At 45.1% G+C, this 20,400-nt stretch overlaps 2 protein-coding genes across 3 annotated transcripts; one reads left to right on the top strand and one right to left on the bottom strand.

Moving 5' to 3' along the window:
* Positions 1-1,766: 1,766 nt before the first annotated feature.
* h2ax (H2A.X variant histone) lies at positions 1,767-4,378 on the top strand. The gene has a single exon (XM_088939990.1). The coding sequence runs from the start codon at positions 1,809-1,811 to the stop codon at positions 2,235-2,237; it is 429 nt and encodes a 142-aa protein (XP_088796116.1). The 5' UTR covers positions 1,767-1,808; the 3' UTR covers positions 2,238-4,378.
* hmbsa (hydroxymethylbilane synthase a) lies at positions 3,919-19,196 on the bottom strand. Of its 2 annotated transcripts, none has more exons than XM_088939989.1 (14): positions 18,977-19,196; positions 17,168-17,221; positions 15,212-15,284; positions 13,143-13,192; positions 12,394-12,449; positions 11,614-11,691; positions 11,004-11,081; positions 10,326-10,401; positions 9,879-9,992; positions 8,732-8,770; positions 8,025-8,144; positions 7,239-7,292; positions 6,803-6,889; positions 3,919-5,689 (listed from the first exon to the last, which is right to left on the bottom strand). In XM_088939989.1, the coding sequence occupies exons 1-14, from the start codon at positions 18,998-19,000 to the stop codon at positions 5,516-5,518; spliced, it is 1,077 nt and encodes a 358-aa protein (XP_088796115.1). In that variant the 5' UTR covers positions 19,001-19,196; the 3' UTR covers positions 3,919-5,515. The 2 variants fall into 2 exon arrangements, with proteins under 2 accessions (XP_088796115.1, XP_088796114.1); XM_088939988.1 differs by lacking the exon at positions 18,977-19,196 and adding an exon at positions 17,534-17,696.
* Positions 19,197-20,400: the final 1,204 nt, after the last annotated feature.

Below are 20,400 nucleotides of genomic sequence, written 5' to 3'. Positions count from 1 at the left end.
TCCACAAGACACAGACAGGGAGAGAAGCTTGGGGTCAGAGCACAGGGTCAACCATTGTACAACCCCCCTGGAGCAGTTGGGGTTAAGGGCCTTGCTCAGGGGCCCCAACAGAGTAGGATTCCTCTGCCAGCTGCAGGATTTGAACCAGCAACCTTCCAGTCATAGGCACAGATCCTTAGCCACAGAGCCACCACTCCGCCTAATGCAGAGGGTCCTAATGCCCGAGTATAGTGACGGGGACACTACTGTAAAAAGGGACCATTCTTTGGATCTGACATAAAACTGAGGTCTTGCCTCTCTGTGGTCATTAAAAATCCCAGGGTGTTTCCCGAAATGATTAAGAGTGTTAACCCAGGTGTCCTGGCCAAAATTTCCCCTGGTCTTTACAATCATGGCCTCCTAATAACCCCCATCTATGAGCTGGCTTCATCACTCTGTTCTCCTCCCCACTGACAGCTGGTGTGTGATCTGATAACCGTACTGGCGCACAATGGCTGCCGTCGCATCATCCAGGTGGAAGAGGAGGGGATCCCCATTACCTGTAAAGCGCTTTAAATGGAGTGTCCAGAAAAGCGCTATATATGTGTAAGCAATTATTATTATTACTTGAACATTTTTCTAAACATATCTATGTTTATTGCAACATTGTTTCTCTCTAACTTCACGCATACAGACATGGAAACACCACATAACCTCTATACTGTGGACAAAGTGTTTTTGGGGGGTTTTGTTTCATTTGCGTGATGTTACCTTTGTTCTATCACGTTGTGATATTTGTATATCTGTATGTATATACCCCCTGTTTGTTGTATTTTCCCTTTTTGTATTAAAAAAAATAATAAAAACCTTTGAAAAGCATACGCGATAATCTGTCTTGCTATGTGTCTGTGTCTGGAACGTTTCACTAAGAAAGGCTGTATTTTGAATACATCCTGTATCACTGGGATTTAGGACAAGGCACATATGCATTTTATTTTTATCTTTGCCTCCTCGGCATCGACACGTCTGTCTGTGAGATCAGAACACGCGTGCGCTCTCACTCCTGAACAAAAGCAAAAAGAAAATATTAAGAGAGCGTTTTAATGTTAAGTTTTAACTGCTTTAATTTTATCCTCCCCGAACTTTAGGGAACAATGGATAAAGCAGTGAAAACTGGTAATTCTTTTGCAATTTTGTTTGGCGATATGTGATTACTAGTTTACGACGCTGGACACAGTAGTACTTAAAAATAAGAAAACGTTAAAGATTGTTTTATATCGCATAGTGCGTGTTTCCTTATGAAGCGTAATTAATAGGATTATTAAATTCAATATATAACACGAAACTCTGTTATTTTTTAAATACAACCTACAAATTCTCAATGCGAGCTATTTTATAGCACAATAAAACACGTATTCACTGGCGCCACAATCCTTCTTTCTCGTTTGCATTTTAAGGGAACGATTCTTATTTGCTGAAAGTGGCGCACTGAGTTTTGAAATTGATTGACGGCAGTTTAGCCCAATCACAGACGAGCTTCTTCAAAGCCAGCCAATCCGTGACCTTTCTGGATCGTTCCTTGCCTGATTGTTACGCCTCTATGGACTTGTTACACATAATGTCGATCAACCAATAGCCGGCCAGCAGGTACGGCCCCCTACTTCTTTGAGCCAATCAGAGACTCTCCTTGAAACCTCAATCCAATCGAATTGAAGTGCGAATTCATGGGGGCGGCGGTTAACGCCAGGGATAAAATAGTCAGCATCGAAAGCAGTTCGTTCAGTTTAAGCTTAGGTTTTCAGGTGCGTTTGTGTCGTGAATCTCCAATTATGTCTGGCAGAGGCAAAACTGGCGGAAAAGCCCGCGCTAAGGCGAAGTCTCGCAGCTCCAGGGCTGGCTTGCAGTTCCCAGTCGGCCGTGTCCACCGGCTGCTCAGGAAAGGAAACTATGCCGAGCGGGTCGGCGCCGGAGCCCCGGTGTATCTGGCCGCGGTGCTGGAGTACCTGACCGCCGAGATCCTGGAGCTGGCCGGCAACGCCGCCCGGGACAACAAGAAGACCCGCATCATCCCCCGGCACCTGCAGCTCGCCGTCCGCAACGACGAGGAGCTGAACAAGCTGCTGGGCGGCGTGACCATCGCGCAGGGCGGCGTGCTGCCCAACATCCAGGCCGTGCTGCTGCCCAAGAAGACCGGGCAGGCCGCCCCCAGCACCGGTAAATCCGGCAAGAAGGCCTCCCAGCAGTCCCAGGAGTACTAGACTGGCCGGGGAGGAAGACGGGCGAGCGGCGTCACGGCACCACCTTACTACTGACTGACCGATACCATCCACCCCCTTCAACACAAAGGCCCTTTTAAGGGCCGCCCAGATAGTCGCAGAAAAGAGCTGAATTTCATTCTGATGGGTTTTTTTTTTTTTGTTGTGTGTCTCGACTGCATTGGGGTTTAGCATCGAGTCCCGCGGAGCGCTGGCTTTAAAAAGGCTGGCGCTGCCGTGGGCGTTCATCACTCCTGCTAAACAGGTTTAAATCCTTGTCGCTTACAAGTTATTAAGTAGGGCGGTCCTTCACATTAAAAGTTGCTATAAGCTGTTTTTATTTTTATAGGTGGTTGTTTCCCTGCCCAAAGTTTAGCAGTCGGGGGTTGGGGTTTAATGTCACTTCCGGTGCAGGCTCTATTCACCCACGTGTCTGCCTGGGCGCCAGATTTGAAAATGTGGCGATTAAGAAGCGGCGGGCCTTGTTTAATATCCGCCAAGGGGGGTGGGGTGGTCGATGTATATCCCTTTTTTTGTCCTCAAAAGTAGTAGTAGTCCTAGCCCTTTGCTGCAGCAACCTTTTTTTTTTCTGGGGCAGAGTAGAGGTCTATAGGGGATAGCGGCATTTGGTAGGGGTTTAAGGCGACTGCGTTGGATTGGTGTTGGTACTATAGTCCGAGGCTTCTCACCACCAAAAAAAAAAAACGGCGATCAATAGGGTGGGACCCTGTATCGTTAGCAGTGATGTGGTACAACGTTAAATGTTGCTCGCATTAAATTGCCAAAGAACAGAACATTACAAAGCAAGCTGTCGGTGTTACCAAACAGGCGATTTCAGAACGGGTGGCTTGTACAAAATGACCGATCGTGATCGGACTGTGGAGTCTTCTACATCCGTAGTGCGTAGCCGAAAATCTGTTCTTTATTCTTTCTTCTGTTTAGCATGTAATTAGCGTCTTATTCGCGAAAACCGGCTATCAATACGCGTTTACCCATCGCGTTTATTCCATTTTGGAAAGTTAAAGCTATTTAAATACAATATTTAATTGTTTAAATTAAATCGCTACATATATAAATCGCAATGCCTAGGGAGACGCAACGGTCGATTCATTATTCATTTTTATTAGGGCTTCCGAAACCAGACATTTCTTGCAAATCTTCAGAATATTTAGTCTGTAAAAAGTAGTTGGTATGGTTTAGATCTAAAAATGGTCTAATCGTACCTGTAGATGGGTTAAAATCACACCAACAGTGAGCATGACGTGTTGCTGCCACCCCCGCCTGATTTGGGGGTGAAGAGTGGAATATAACAGTTAAAACAATTGACCAACAGGTGCTTCCTCTCTGTGCTCATTTCAAAATGAGCACATGCTTTCCAAAGGCAGCTGCTTCAGATGTGGGGTTTTTCAAGGCACATCTGCTAACGGTTGTAGTCTTTTTAAAAAAAACATGCTTATTCTTTGCATTTAAAGCATCAATTCAGAATGCTATCTGAAATACAGTAACACTTTCTGCTAATACAGACATCTTTTTGTGTATCTACTGTTACTACTCACCATGAAGCCACATGCACTGCTTTAGCAACAAGTCTGCCCTCTGAACCGGTGTGAAGTTGGGAGAGGTTACTGATAAAAAAGTTCCAACTCAGGAAGAAGGTAAACATGAGAAAAATACATCTTTCATAAAGTTGGGACAAAACCTCTTTATTTTGTTTCCACAGATAAGTCAGTGCCAGATAATATTTAATACCAGTTACATTTCTAACAGTTGATCATTAACACAGGTCTTTAAGGCTGTTTACCTTTAACTATTAATTCTGAGTACATGTAAAAGGCACATGGTATCCGGTGATGTTCTGGAAATAGTTCTCCTTCCTTAACTTTGCCTATTGAAGAGTAGAGATCTATATTTTTTAAAATAAATTTTATGCACATATATTAACAACCACCCATGTATAAAAAACATACAAGTACAATGCAAGACATTTAACAAACTGAAAGCAGCTTGTAACAGCATTTCAAGAGCATTGTGGCTGAAAGTATAGAGACAATACATGCTGCATTGTAACACGTATACTGTCTATTCCAGTAAATCCTGTTATGTTTGTGATCATGTATTAAGTAAAAAAGCTTTTTACAGGCAAAGTGAAATTACATTGCCTATTTTTCTGTCTCCGATGTATTCGCCTACTGCTCAAGGCTCAGCCCTTTAAGGCAGTAGAATTACAAGCCCAGAGCTCTTTAAATACAGCATGCTGAGATGTTAACGCTAAAGTATCACTTGCATTGTCTTGTGCTTTAAGAAAAAAAAATCCAGTGTTGTACACTTACAGGAAGTCTGAATCCCCCCACATTAGTCAGCTAATCTTGACAATCCTGTCTGTTCTGTAACATTAACTAGTGTACCTCAAACATTCCAAGTCATCATTGCTAGCATACACTGCTAGCGTACATAATCTGCCTGTCATGCTCCAGTCGAGAGAATGGAAAACAGAACTATACGTCTTTGGGAAACATGTCATATATATATAGGTGTGCATACATTCTTTATATATCATCAACTTTATAACACTATTACACATCCAATTTCTTTTTGGATAGAGGGAAGTGATGGTATAAATGAAGAGACAGTTTGGTCAAAGTACATATGTGCAATTCACAAAGGCAAAACTTTAAAAAGAAAACGGGTGTTTGAGGTTCCCCTATTTACGAAATCTTACTGAACATCAATTCCAACCGCCTGCCATTTTCACAGCGCCTGATGCCTCTTTCACAATCCTAGGGAACAAAGGGAGGTTTGAAGGTATGATGATGAGACTAGAGTATCTGTCAAAGCTGAGATTGAGTCACACTTGTTGGAGCAGCAGTGTGACTCAACTCAGTTAATGCTCACAGAGGTTCTTGGGCAATCCCGGCAAATGTCGGCTAGTGACACGGTCCCGGGCTCGAACCCGCAACATCTGGGCCTAATGGCACGACTGGTGCTCCAAGAAAGGCTCTGTACAGCTAAAGCCACTCCAGAGCCCCTTGGGTAATAAAAACCAAACACCTGAATTTATTCAGTTTTGTAGGACGTCAACAAACCAGAGTGGATTGTTTCAGGTGTTCACAGGAAGAGGCTGACGTGCTGCGAGTCGAGACAGGGAGGGTGTCACTGAGAGTACGGGGGGGGGTTTGGTCAGAGTCACCTCTAGCATGAAGGATCTATTCTGATGAGCCTCCTGGTGGGGTGGAGACTTTCTGCTCTGCCCCTCGGGTGTGGGGTGATGCCGAGAGCAAGGGTTACTTGGCGTCGTTGAGCTGCCTGGCCACGGTCAAGATCTCCTTGGCGCCTTTGCTCAGCAGGAGCTTGGCCAAGTCCACCCCCAGCTTCTCTGCCGCTTCCTGCGCCAGGTGGGGCATGTTCCTCGCCGTGATGCCCACCCGCTGGGCGCCGTCGTCCACCCCGTCCTCCTCCTGCGCCAGGACCGGAGAGAAAGGCACCGTCAGGCCCGTGGCACTGCAGCGAACCGGACTGACCGACCTGAGCCCGACAGGCACGCCTCACAGTGAAGGGCTGGGAATGTGTCTGTGCCTCAGCAAAGCAACACTCAACTGTTTTTATAAAGTCATAGATGCAGGAGCGGGAGGAACTATAGGGTTGGGTTTTTTTTGGAGAAGTTTGTCCTGGTTTCTTCGCACACATTAGTGTATTCTATAGTTTTCTATAGCACAGTACTCCATCATACTATGATCTCTCCTCACTTCTTTCTGTACTCACAATGACTGTACTCCTGCACCACTACATACACGACAACTGAATGTAAGCTGAAATTGTACTAGTTGTACTATTTAATCATTGCCGCATTACTTTAGCACTGATTTTGTCCTGTTTGTATACTTTTCTCCATTTGTGTATTTGCACTTTTTGACAATTTTGCACTGGCACCATACTGTTGTTTATACTGTTATTCTATTTCTGGATATTGTCTTGTCTGCCTGAGAGACCGTACCGTACCTGAGAGACTAATGAGAAACACTTTTCACTATACTATGCACCAGTCTAAGTATAATGACAAATAAAGTTGAATTGAACATCATGAATTAAAATCAGGTCTCTGAGTTTGAAAGAAAATAAGCAGGTGGTCTTTGACTAAGGAAGCCCACATCTATAAAAAGCTCTAGTTTTCAGTTAGTAATATTCCAGTTCCTTTCTATGCTTCTCAAGAAAACAAAATTTGCAAAGATGCCCCACAGACAAAATCAGTAACAACAAGCTACTTTTCACTCACTTTCACTGATGGACTGCAAACAGCTTATTGGCTCCAGTGTTCATCTCAGCAAAGCGAGTGACGGTTCACTTATTCATTTCAGTTTAAGGGCAATATTAAAATCCCATCTTTTGGCCTAGTGTCCCATGGGACAGAATTCCTACAGCCTGACCAGTCTCTGGACTTCAGTCCCACCGACGGCCCTAAGCCTGCTGCTGGCGACCCAGTTGCTACAGAACCAGGACTGGGCCGCCACTGTTCCGAGACGCGGCGAGAGACCAGCATGCCGAGCTCTGAGAGGTGCACGAGCGGGCCTCACCTGCTTGTCCGAGGCGACGCTGGTCTGCATGGTCTCCTTCAGGCTGTCCGAGCCGTCCAGACTGTACACGGCACCCGTCAGGTAGAGCTGAAACAGAATGTCCAACAGAAACAGAGCTGAGATCGCGGCCGGGACACGGAGTTCTGCCCCCCCCCCACCACAAGCCAACACCGTCTCACTCCCGCGCCCCAGCACTCAATTCAAACGTTGGGAAAAAAAAAAGATGCCCTCTTTCTTCAAGTTCCATCCAAACTAAACGGGATTTTTTTGTTTTGGTACGAGCCACACTTCAAAGTGTGGAACGTGCCGGAATGCTCTGCAGTTCGAATGAGTCGGGCTACAGTTCTGTGCCGGAGCACAGCAGGGCTCAGATTTGGGCCGCTGGTTTTATTCCTGGAAGCGCATGTTTCCCTCCCGCCCGGTCAGTTTTCATTACCTGGGAGTCCTTGACCTCGGTGTGCACCGCCACTGGCACGCTACAGCCGCCCTCCTGGGAGACGGAGAAGGACACGGTGAGGGCGTAGAAAGAAAGCGTGTGAGCACCATATCGCTACACAGCAATAGACTCCAAATATTAAACATTAAAGTCTTTCTACATAGGTATTTAAAAAGAAAATAATGTGTAATCGGCAGCATAGTGACGGAGTGGTTAGCACTGCGGCCTTGACGTGCTGGTGCTGTCTGCGTGGAGTTTGTGTGTTCCCCCTGTGGTCACGTGGATTTCCTCCCCACAGTCCAAAAACGTGCTGGTAGGTTAATTAGCTTCTGGGAAAGTGGTCTCTGGTGGGACTGTATGTGTGTGTGTCTGTGTTTGTCCTGCGATGGACTGGTGTCCCATCCAGGGTGTACCCTGCCTTGCTCCCGTTGCCTGCTGGGATAGGCTCCAGCTCCCCCACGACCTGTAAAGCTGTTAGAAAATGAATGAATGGATAAATACTGTATAGATTGTGTTTTTATGCCTACTGTCAGCATAAATGTGCTGCTGCCTCACAACTCTTCGTTCTCTCTCTGATCTTGGGGGTTTAGCATAGCATGCTGGCTATGTGAGGCGGGGTCTCTAAAGTGTCCCCATGTGCGCCGATATGGTCTGGTGTCCCACAATAGGAAGGATTTCTGCCCAAAATCCAGGCCAGAGCAGGAGGTGAAAAGTGAAAAGGGCCCCGTTTCGGGATATACAGCCCGCCCTGCTGCGTGTGCCATCCGGTTCAGTGCAGCACGTTACCAGGTACTTGAGGAAGGCTCTCTCGGCGATACAGCGCAGCACGGTGTCGGGGTCGTGCAGCACGGACACCATGTCCAGGATGTCTTCGTCACAGGCACGCACCTCCACTGCCAGAGCACCCTGAAAACAGGACACTGGGGTGGATGTTCTGAGCGGGCAAAGACAACAACATTGTCCCCCCCACAGATATTTCCATGGTAACCAGGGCACTAAAAAAAACAGCAGCTGAAATACTGGAACAAAGCACTGCCTGCGAACTGATGAACAGCAAAATCGTTTGACTACGGGAAGGATTAACCACACAAATTACAGGTTTGTTTGTTTTTTTTTTTAACAAATTTTACTAAGCACAGGAAAATGAGGAGAACGACAGCTGAAACCCGTTAAAAGGAGCAACAATGACTACCGGTTTGTGTTGTGTTGCAACGGTTACATTTGCCAAGACTGGGGGGGGACAAGGTGATTCCATCACTCTGTGTACTCCATTCTTGATTTTCATTCTTGAAAATCTTCATCCGGGCAAAATAAATGCATGAATTGCAGGACTAACACGGAAGGATACGACTCATTCTTTAATTGGGGGAAAAAAAATAGATTCTCTTTTTAGTTTTTAAACACCAAAAGCTTGAAATGGCTAACTAACAACTTGGCATTGTACATGATGGTGCCTGCCTTCATTTCATGAGAACAGAAACAAATGTACCAACCTGGCCAACGGCGTACATACAGTCTTCAGGACCCAGGACCTGCAGACGGGACAGAAACAGAGAGCCATTCGCTATTGTAGAAATCTGACTCCGGCCTGGGGTCATTACTCACGACCTGGCTTGGGTGATGTTTAAACAGACACCTGCTGCTGTACATGTTCATCTCAGAAACAGCTGATAACATCGCCAGCAATAACCCCTGGGCCAGAAGGGAAAGGGTCATTTATAAACCTCTATTCATGGTTGACCATGGCTGGATCCTTGACTATAAAACTCTCCATAATACTGTTGTAATTCGGGGCACAATGGGAAATACACCCAGTGTGTTTCTCCTTCAGTGATCTCCGGAAGTGGCCATTTTCACCACAAAACGTGACCCCATGCATCTCTACACGATGTGCTTTCCCCCCCCCACTCCGAGTTTAGCATGCTTTCTTATAAAGGGAACTATCCCCCTAATGAAACAAAGTAATCGTTTAAGTAATCCCCTTCACATTTCCTTTGCTTTCAAGAAAGAGAAACAAGTGCTGTAGTGTCACATGGGTAGTTGACATCACACTGGGCGTGGTTCCATTCACCCCCATCACACCCCTTTAGGATCCCTTACACGCACTCTCCTCCGAGAGTGGTGATCACACTGGCCCCCTCATCGGGGTAAGAGGATACATAAGTGCATATTCGGTTACTTCTGGGCCCATTGCCTTCGGAGGCTCAGGTTCACCAGGTTGTCCTCACTGCTAGGAACCTCCTGCTCCCAGACACCAACACGGTGCCTCCTGCTCCTACTCCATCAGGCCACCGTCTCGCACACAGCCAGCGCCCCGGACTCCCAGGTCCGCCTCCAGCCCCGACGCCACCAGGTTGAGTCACACAACCAAACACTCCCTACATCACTACATGTCGTGCCGAGACCCAGCACCCTGTTCCTCTCCAACACACCCTCGCGACCTCTCTGGCGCCTCATTCACACGCCCTTAGGTGGTGAACTCCCAGCTGCCAGCGCCCCTCAAGTTGTGCCCCTGTGTTAGATCTACACCTGCAAGGCTTTAAAACAGCAGAACGGCTGGGACCAGTACGGCAGACCAGCGCGAGAGCGGCTCCAGTTAGTGAACAGGAACTGTACGGGTTCCTGCGAGGAGCGTCTCACCTGGCCCACGCGGTTCTCCCAGCCCATCCTGCGGAGCCCGGCGGCCGCCAGGATGATCGCCGCAAAGTCCTCCTTCTCGTCCAGCTTCTTCAGGCGGGTGTTCAGGTTCCCTCGCTGGCGGGGTAGGGGTCAAGGAAGCACACAACCCCACCCAAGTGGAGCTCGAAAGTTCACAAACGGAAAGAGAGGGAGCACCAGATCTTTCTGGCAAGAGGCAAAAGGCCTCTGTGGCCGGGTTCAAAAAATGAGAAAATGATAACCTTAACATGGTCTGAGGAAGTACTTTGAGACGGCCACGGTATAGATTCAAATGTCAGTAAGCAAGGCTTGCAGTGCGTGGGATTGTTTTGTATGTTGTGGTAGACAAGCTATGTGTTTCACAGGAGACAGGAAGCCTCGGTCTTAAGCTCTGGAGCCTTGTGGGGGAGGGGGTTCTGGGAAGGATACGATATCTTTGAACTCCAGGTGAGGAAACCTCTTCTTCAGCTGGGCGGCTCGCCGCAGCGAGCTGGTGCCAACGACACTGCGCAGAAAGAGAGGGCAGACGGACAATCTTTTTAACCTGGCTGCTCCGCGAGAACATCTGATGTCTAATGCAGCGACGAGGGGTGCCTTTAACCTTAACCTGCAGTGCCCTCTGGGGGTGGGTTTTTAGGAGGTCAAATCTTTGAAAGCACAAATTAAGCAGACACATAAGTGCAACTGCTTCGTCGAATCAAGCTTGGGTATTTTAAGGTACGCTTGAAAAAGAGTGTGTAATTTTTCACGTATTCTTAATTTGACCACAAAACTAAAATAAAAGTATACTTCCATTTCTTTCATTCTATAGTTATGATATCTTAGGTTTAAGGAACGGACCTACTGCAATGATTTTTGATAAGGGGTGCAGAGAAATAGAGGGGTGCAGGCTGCAGAGTAAAGGTTAAGATTACAACCCTTTCGTAAAGAAGGCTTTCGATTTTTAAATGCACTTCAACCAAGCTTTCACCACTGCCCTCTAGTTCCTGTTTCACTGTTGAATCTGAAAAGGTCCCTGCCTTCATTCATGCGCTTTGCTGGTATTTCATTCCTGCTCTGTGAATGAGAGGGTCTGAAGTTCGCCCTGATCTCCAGCCCATTCCTTACCTCTTCTCTGGGAGAGTGCCCAGGGTTTTCCCGGCATTCTTCGGGTGAAGAACCACTGCATCATGGGGATTTTCACGCCTGAAAGCAGTTATCCATCAGGGTGAGGGTTCAATGGGACAGGGCGTGCCAGAAATAAAAATCACAAAATGGTCTACAGTGAAAGGAAGTGAAACTGTTACTTAACTTCTTTTACTTGAAAAGCCTCACAGAAGTTAACCTCTCCGTTTTACGGAATGCGGCTCCTTATTTCCAGGGTAACAGAGCCTCAGATAAGGTATTTTCGCTAGTACCTCCTCACTGTTACTGCGAGATGAGTGTGATTTGCCAAAAATATTCAAATTTGTGTCTCATTTCATAAGCTGGTCCAAAAAGAATTCTCACTTCAAATCACACTCAATGACTTTTTTTAAAAAACAACTGACCGGGCACGATTCTTGATTTACAGCCCAGTTCAAGATCTTGCAGTTTGGGATCCTGCCCAACTTCTAGTGAGAACCTAACTCCTCAAGTCTTCCTGGACAAAGATGTGGTTATGCAAGGACGTTTATATCAGGCTCCATAATGCCCCACTCTTCTGTCTGAGGTCGTCCTTGTCGATCTAGTTACTCACTTGAGCACAGCTCCGATGGTGAAGCCAGGAGGCAGAGAGGTGGGCAGGTCCTTAAGGGAGTGCACAACCAGGTCCACCCTGTGAGCAACACACATGGAGGAAGAGGCTTAACAGAATCAGAGAGTCACACAGCAGCCCAGACGAAATCTTCTGCACTTTACTCTCCATGTTGTGCAAAAACACTTGTTGCAAAAAAGATCAGAAAGCACACAGGCACGCATTGAAGCCTTATTCTAAAATAACTGGCTGCCATCGTATAGTACTAAACATCCCAAAGGAACCCCCCAAAAAATCCCATTTCACCCATTGAAATGCAGCTGCAACTGGGTGCCAACTGCCATACTGTCCCAGCAGTCCCACTACATAGCCGAACAAGTGGGAGGAAATTACATCACCAAGTTGAATTAAGGAAGAAATTACAGGGCCCAGACAGCCAGGACCCCCAGATTTACACACACTGCCACCAGATCTGTAAAGACCAAAGCAGTCAAGACTTCTGTATAACTTATCTGAAGGACGCCACCTTCTACAGTGCAGTGTCCCAGGTCACCATACTGGGCCAATGGGTTGGAACTTCTGGTTCAGGGGTGTGAAGAACCCCCTACTGGTCCAGCAGCATAATGGTTTTCCAAGATCTCCCATCCCTGAACTGACCGGTACTTGGTTAGTTTCCGAGATCTTGCTAACACTGGTATCAGTCTTGGTAACGAAAGGATCAGTTTGAAATTCAAGGTTTTAAATGGTCTTAAGCATACAGCCCCTGTACATAAGGAGCCTTACTCATTCCTCTCCAAGGCGTTCTCCAGTTCCTTGGTGAAGAGGCTTTTCTCTCCAATCTGAAACACACAAACCAGCAACTCAGACAACTCCGTATCAACGGGTCATAGTTAAACTGAAATCCTGATGCTCGTATACAGAACTCTATTCCAGACTTCTCCGAATTCCAAAAGATCTGATGATCATTAGCTTTTCAAAATCGATGAATGCTGGCTGAAGACCAAAACTAAGGTTACAATTTGATTTTTCCCCCCAATATCATACTGTTACACTTTCTGAGATTCTGTAAACATTTTCCTGGTTAAATTGTACAGAAAAAAATGCCCAGGGAGAGCTCCAGTCCAGTAGGTCACTATTAAAGCAACAGTTTCTAAAGATATGGAATTAATTGAACAGATTACTGGTTTGATTCGTCAATAGCTTACAGTTGTTGCCAATTTTTCCAAAACAGACAAACAGTCCTTAAGAATTCGACTAAGTGGATTGAGGCTCTCCATGACCAGGGTTAGACAGCCCTGCAATAGAGGTAGCAAAACAGGACTTGTATTAATGTGCTCACACTGACAGAGAACCATTTCCAAGCAGGTGTTCAAACAACAATCTTAAATTTGTTATTAGGTAGCAATTATTACCCAAAGGGCTACTTTGTAACCAAGTCACGTGGCAGATATTCAGTAAGATCCTTGTAACAAATTAAGGAAATCGAAATTGCTTGAAATTGTATTGTTGGGGCAGTGACAAAAAAAGCTCACCTTTGACAAAGCCGTATCCAGGATTTTGTCCCCAGTCGTTGACATGGCAACTGGCACAGGAAAAAAAAAACAAGGTGAACACAGCAACGATGCACCAGGAAACCAAACCCTGAGACACCAGGACAGTCTGCAGATGGCCGATTTCCTGAGCGTTTAAAGATCAAGGCTTAACGTTTTAATGTCAAGGACCGGCCCAAGAAAATGTCCAAGCAGCAGATGGAAAGAGCTTTGAGTCTGAGCCCTATCGGAGTAACAAGTGCCTGAAAATTTGTAGCAAATTTTATAAGCTACAGATGCTTCTGTGCCTCAAAAGCAAGGAAATTTTACTCAGCTGTAAGTGCATTATATTGAGTCTGAATTGTGCACTGCATTTGTAACTATATGTGGATAAAATTGCACATTAATGGAAAGACTGTTCTTTCAGTCCTTCCTTTCTTTTCCATCTAAGGAATGACACCTCTTCCTCACAATTGTAGTAACTTAGGAACTGTGGGATGACGCAGGCAGTCACAGCGAAAGAAAAGATAGGAAACTGAACTGCGGCTGATTCTTCGCAGCACAATCGGCTTTCTTGTGAAGCACACAGACTTCCCCTTATTAACGGGAAGTGAGACAGTTTGCTGGTGGAAATCCAGAACATCTGAGTCAGCTCTCTTTGCAGGGGGCTGACCAATCAGAGGCCCTGAAGATCACACTGACAGAAGGGAGATGTCTCTTGTGGTTGAAGTAACCAGTTGCATCATTTACTGCTGTTCCAGAACCAGATGCATACTCTTCCAGTTTGTGACAGTCAAGTGACCCTCATGTTGGGGAAAAAAAACACTCCTGCCCACAGCAAAATACGCCAGGAGCATTTGATCAGCTTGAGCTCTTTTTATGCCCAAGGTAAAGCTGATGACCATGTACAAAAAGCTCACATTTTCACTACACCTACTTTGGTCAATATGACAATAGTTAACTGAAATTTAAAAGGCCTCAACTACCCATCTGAACTTGAAGACCTCAATCCAATTGAACATTTGCGATTCAAACCCAAGAATGCCTTCACAAACAGAACCCAAAGGGACTGACGAACCTTGAGCAATCCTGCCTGGAAGAATAGAGTTGAGTAGCACACGTACACTGGTATTCTTATCGCGCTGATCTCTCGGGACATACACAGTACAACACAACACCACAAAATGCAGACAACAGGACCAATAAATATGTTGTGGAACAATACATATAAATAAATATGTAGAAGTGAGACAAATAAAAACATGGCAGACCATGCAAAAAGTGCAGATGTGTATATAGGCACTGTCGTCAGCTGTTGAGAATGTGTACTGCAGTGGGATAGAAGCTGTTCTTGAGTCTAACGGGTCCCTGCTTTAATAGTGCAGTACCGCTTGCCAGAGCGCCGGGGCCAGTCTGTGGCCGGGAGTTTTGGGATCACGAATGATGGATTGGGCGATTGCGCCAGCAGTCGGTGTGGATCTCACCGATTGGTGGTAAATCACATCCTATAATCGCCGGTGCTGTTGCCACAACCCTTTGTAGTGCATTCCTGACATGCATGGCAGTACCACGCAGCCACGCCACCGGTGAGGACACTTTCTATGGTTCTGCAGTAGAAGCTTATGAGGAACTGCTTCTCCATATTGCATTCCTTTAAGCACCGCAGAAACTGCAAGAGCTGTTGGGCCGTTTTCAGACTAGTCAAATTAGTCCATATTTGACAGAATAGTCCAAAATCTCTCTTCAGAAGAGCCACAATCTCGAAGTGCACTACAGGAGGGGTCTAAGACATGCAATCCCTGCTTAAGAGGATTTATAAGATATATAAGGGTGCCAATCAATGTGAACCTCATGTTCCCTGGGCTTTTTAGACTATCCATGAAGCTTATAACTTTGCTCTGTGCCATAAAGATAACAGTATAACATGTGTAGATTTTTTTTATGCAAGGCATTATCCAATCTGTCAATCGTCTTGTTAGACGATGTTATTTGTTCCTATCTGGGGGTTAAAACACATCTGGGAGAGCCTGTACTGGGGATGCTGTGTCTCTCAGGGTGTGGCTTGCCCTCACCGATCTCGAGTTGCACCTCAGGGTAGAGTTCCTTCAGCTTCTCTGCCACACTATCGGTCTGAATCCGAGCCAGCTGAAAAACAGCAGCACGCACATAAAAACGAGCCAAACAAAGAGGTCAGTGTCGCCCGTTCGCAGCATGTCCAGTCTAAATCCAGGCAGTGCAAACCCACTCCAGCATCCTAGATCGTGTGTTCTTCACCTTATACAGTGCATCAGTCATAGTACCTTCTGAGTTAGTACCTGGGCGATGGCACACATGCTGTTACAGTGAAAAGGGTGGATGGATCTTTTTATGACTACAAATGTATTGTTGAACAGAAACAAAACTAGCTTTAATCTGATTATATAGAGCAAAACCATTTTTTAAGAACTGTCTAAGAATGATACAAGGAGATAAATTCTGCAAAGGATAGCTTTTAAAATAATCTTCTGTTTTTCCAAATTCCCTGCTCCGTCACATATGGCCATATCCTACTCCTTGAACGCAAATGCTGAAAATATATTAACTGTAGACAATTAAAAGTTGTTGCTCAAGTTGCAAAAAAGCTATTGCATTAACTAATCTGCCTTTTATACAACTTTTTTCATCTCAAAGGATACCAAGCAGGACTTTACACACAGAAGACCGACTTTGTGCCAACTAAAATCCAGCCCTCACTACACAGCAGGCAGAGATGTGAGAAATTAATGGGGAAGCTAACACCCTTAATTAATTAAGAATGCCAGATTGTGTAAAATGAAGCCAGGACTCTGGGGTCACACCACTAGTACCCATGTGAACAAGGCCACAGGATCTTAATAACCAAGAAGACAGACCTCTTTTTGGACATAACTGGACCACCAACCCAATGTTTTCTGAAGACATTCCCTTCCCTTAGCTACTGCCGAGATCAGGCTCGAAGTTGATAAAGCTGTAAAAAGCATTACTCCTGTGATATTCATGCCCCTGACATACAGGTTTTATATAGCAGTAAAAAACTGATCCTGTACAAAGGAATGGTGTCAGATAACACCTCTATCTCACTCTCTGGAGTTTTAGTCAAACCATTTGTGCATTGAAGAGACTCCATGTTATCTGCAAAGACAGAGTGGCATGGCTCCATATCTGATTGCTCAGCCCTGTCCCTCCCTCTCTCTGAAGAAAAAAGCGCTAAAATTTGACAGAAAAGTCCATTTTTGCTTGAATTCCACTGATCACTCCATTTCAACTGCTTTCCAATTCTAAAACTTTAGCCCTGGTTAAGGATTTTTGTAGGTAAAATAACACCTCCACCAGTGTTCCCCCAACTGAAAACAACTCAAACAACTCACTATCTTGGGAAGATACTAGTTGAGTGTGGGGCAATATTAAATAATCAGGAGCTCGTCGGGAAACAATATTGGGGTCACAAGGATATGAACTGAAGATTCCTGTTGCAGGAGTGTCCCCAATATAGTTCACTACAAATAAATTACAACCACAGCATGAGGAGAATATGCTCATCAATCTTGGTCTCTTCTGGTTTTTGTTACAGCTGTGCTTTTAAATAGTGAAGCCAACTGATCCATGGAACTGATCTTCTGACTTACCGATCTTTGTAAACAACTTCCACACTCAATCTTTGGATTTACAAAGACTTCTGCTGGTTGTTACAGGACAAATTGATCTAACAAATCCATCCATGTTGTTTATTTGTAATAAACGCTCTTCCATTTCTGGCTAAACAACTTTATAAGACGTTTATAAGACCAATGGTGATAACCACTCACAGGTGTATCTGACACTTCCTACCACTAAGGCTAAACAGTTCTCAATGGACGGGGAAAAATAAATATCTTAACTAGAGAACAATTTGCCTCAGGTGATTGCTGGTCATGAAAATCAGAAGACTGGTGATCTTCCAGGAAAAGAGAGAAAAGGATACGTTTTTCAAAGAAAAAAAAGACGATAACATCTAGAGATCTATACTGTACCTGGCTCTTCCTGGTTCCAATCCGTATGACTTGGCTGGCTTTTCCGTTCCCATCCTGCAAAGGAAGGGAAAGACAAGATCCCTCTGAGGTGCTGAACTCACATGGCGAACGCAGTGCCACTGACAGAACACAACCCTTCCCTCGCGATGAATTAAAACATTTGGGGGGGCACCGATAATTCAAACGCACTGGTAAAACAGAAGCATTTTCAACCTCAATCCACATTTAAGAAGCCTGCTAATGTTTCCAACCCACTAAAGAGATGGAGCCTGTTTGCTGCAGCAATGAAAAAGCAGCTCTTGCAGTAATTACTCTGCCTCACATTCCTTAACATCGAGAGACCCTCTCATCGCATATCTTACTTACCGTGGTGTATTTAGGAACCCCGTTCTCCATTGTTCCCGAGAGCAAATCGCCGTTTTATTAACGGGAATGACAAGTTCCCCCGTCTCTAGCAGAGAGCAGAGCTGAAAAGAGGGGAGCTGACTGGGGAGAACAGTGTCTAGCCCTGTGTGCCTGTGGGTTCTTCACCGCCCACCCCTGGCTGCTGCTGATAAGACAGTACTGTCGATTCATGGCAGCCGTTGGAGAGAGTAGGGAGGAGCACCTGGACCTTATACAGATCAGTACATTGTAGCAAAAGGACTGGGGGGGATTCATAGAGAGGTGAATAACTTAAATACAAGCCCATTACACACTACCCTTGTGTTTTCCAAACTGCCCTCACGTTCTCTCTACCAGATCAAGGTCTCTCCAGCACTGCGGTACAAGTGTTCAGCACCACAGCTGTGAAATGCTGCTCGGAAGCACTACATTTGCATGGCACCTAAAATACTTTGCATATCCGCTCAGTGGTGATCTTGACTGTTCTGACAAGTGTTTAAGATTAACCCGAAGAAAATGCAGTGGCGATACGAGATCCCAGAGAGACATAACATTGCACAATATGGAGGTGAATTGGTTAATGCAAGTGAAACAGAGTTCTGCTTCATTCAATATAACGTTCCTTCATTCGGAATCGGCAGTTTTCTGACATTCCTGCTCTCGGTGGCTTTGTTAATCTTCTCATTCAGTAAATCGGACCAATTAAACATTTTTTAAAAGATCTTCAGCTGTCGACGATTTAACGAGCCCTATAAAAAACGTTCTGGATTCTAGTCCTCAGGAATAGGAGATGTGCCCCTTTCTAACCGTTGTGTTCTACGTGTTCTCTCTTGTGTCACTTATGCTTCCTTGGAACCACGTGTGTTCTCATGACTTCCAAGTAATCCTCTCAATCCGTATTAGGACGTGCCATTTACGTAAAAGACTTAAGATTTACTTTTGGCACATATTGTTACGAGATATACAAATTGAATTTCAGCGCAATTTATTCACAGTTTTACATCACTAAATGTGATGCGATGTAATGTAACGTGATGAAATTAATGTGATCGCATGATTTATGAGACGTTTTCGGTTTCTTTCTTTCTTTCACCTACAGATATAAAGCCCAGTTATCAGCACCATAAACCAAATGGTGCATACTCCATACTTTACACTCATAACAATCATTCAACTGAGTCATCTCTAATTTAACTTTTACAGTGTTGTGAACAGGTCCTCTGTCTTTTTAAGAATAACTTTTCCTGTTTCATTCTCCCCTTGAAAGTTCTTGTTCATTTAAGCCGCCTACCAACATACAGGTCTCCTCGGTTTCAACCAATGGCAGCGCTCAGACACACAGATTGACATTCACAGCAGCCAATCGCAGCTCTCCGAATTCAGCTCCGGGAACTTCAGGTTTCCGCGTGTCTACCGTAAACCCACCTGGGCGCCGGGCTCGCGTGACATCTCCGTCCCTTCGACACCGTCAGCGTGGGGGAGAGAGGAGGTCGGCTGTGCCGTGAAGGTTGTCCTGCTCTGTACGCGCTGAACAGGAAACCGCAGCAATCCCGGCTACAACGCGCCAAGCTGTCAGAGAAGACGAGAGCGGAGCGCTAAATGAAAAATATTCCGTCCTTCTTCCCGTGTCCTCCAAAGAAAGTCATTTCCGGGGGGGGAGGTCACGCATGCGTGTTGCACCAAATGAAAGTGGGGGACAGAATATTAGGAATAATTTTAATATACTGTCGTGCTTATAGCTTTTTCATAATTCAATTATAGAGCCGTATTTTGTCATTGTAATAGGTTAGCAATTTCACTTGAGTTACTTCTAAAAGTAACATATTACATATTGCACATTGGTGGTGGTGGAGGGGAGTTCCCGTTACCTGTAAAGCGCTTTGAGTGGCGTGTCCAGAAAAGCGCTATGTAAGTGTAAGCAATTATTAATTATTATTATATTCCTTTAAATTTTTGTGTTGTTCCTCTAGAGTGAAGAATTTATTATCACCGGCTTTTTGTGGGTTTTTAGGAAACACTACTGTATATTTTGGAAAAGCGGTTACTTCACGCGTCCGTGGGGCATTAAGATTATACGCAGCTAAACTGGTCGTTCTGCATGCTTCAGTCTTCAGTCACTTTATTTAAAATATACTCTTCAGCGAATAGCAGGTACTCCTGCAAACCGTGCCGTACAGTCTGCTGTGTCTGTGCTAGGTGCTGTTTTCCGTCTTTAAAAAGGTTAGAGAAAATCGGACATTTGTCTACCGTAAGACTGAAAGTATCGTTCCCTACCATCATGTTTAGTACAATAATTTACTTAAATGATGAGTGGAATTGCAACAATGTTGCAATTCCACTGTATCATTCAACTTTAAGTTTTAGAATTTGTCAAACACCTTTTTTTCATTTCTGCTACAGACCCAAAAGAGGACAAACGCATTGGGATGTGCCTGGATTAACACGATTTGGAGTGTTATTATATTGCACAATGTAACGTCCCATTTCAAGGCACTTTAGATCAGCTGTCAATCAGGTCAGCGAGCCCGCCTCCAGAATGACCGTGAGCAGACACGCCCCGCCCACCTGTGCGTCAGGTGCGCTGCAGCCGGCAAGATGGCAGCGAGTTATACTGGCACGTTATCACAGACATAAAATGAAGTGGTCTGGGAGGTACCCTGTGTTTGAGTATTTTAAAATGGAAATAAAGGGGTATTTGCAGACTATTTCGAAATGCAAAAATATGAAAGCGGTGCGGACATTATTTTTATTTAATTTGTTTAATCTTTTGTTCATAACTTGAATTTATGTAGTAGTATGTACCCCTGACGATATTTTTGTTTTGAATTGTTATATGTACTCGTTTGTAT

The sequence above is a fragment of the Atractosteus spatula genome, chromosome 22 (assembly GCF_055471065.1).
Source record: "Atractosteus spatula isolate fAtrSpa1 chromosome 22, fAtrSpa1.hap1, whole genome shotgun sequence".
NCBI lineage: Eukaryota > Metazoa > Chordata > Actinopteri > Semionotiformes > Lepisosteidae > Atractosteus > Atractosteus spatula.
Note: the sequence above shows the minus strand (reverse complement) of the source record. Positions and strands in the feature narration are given on the sequence as shown.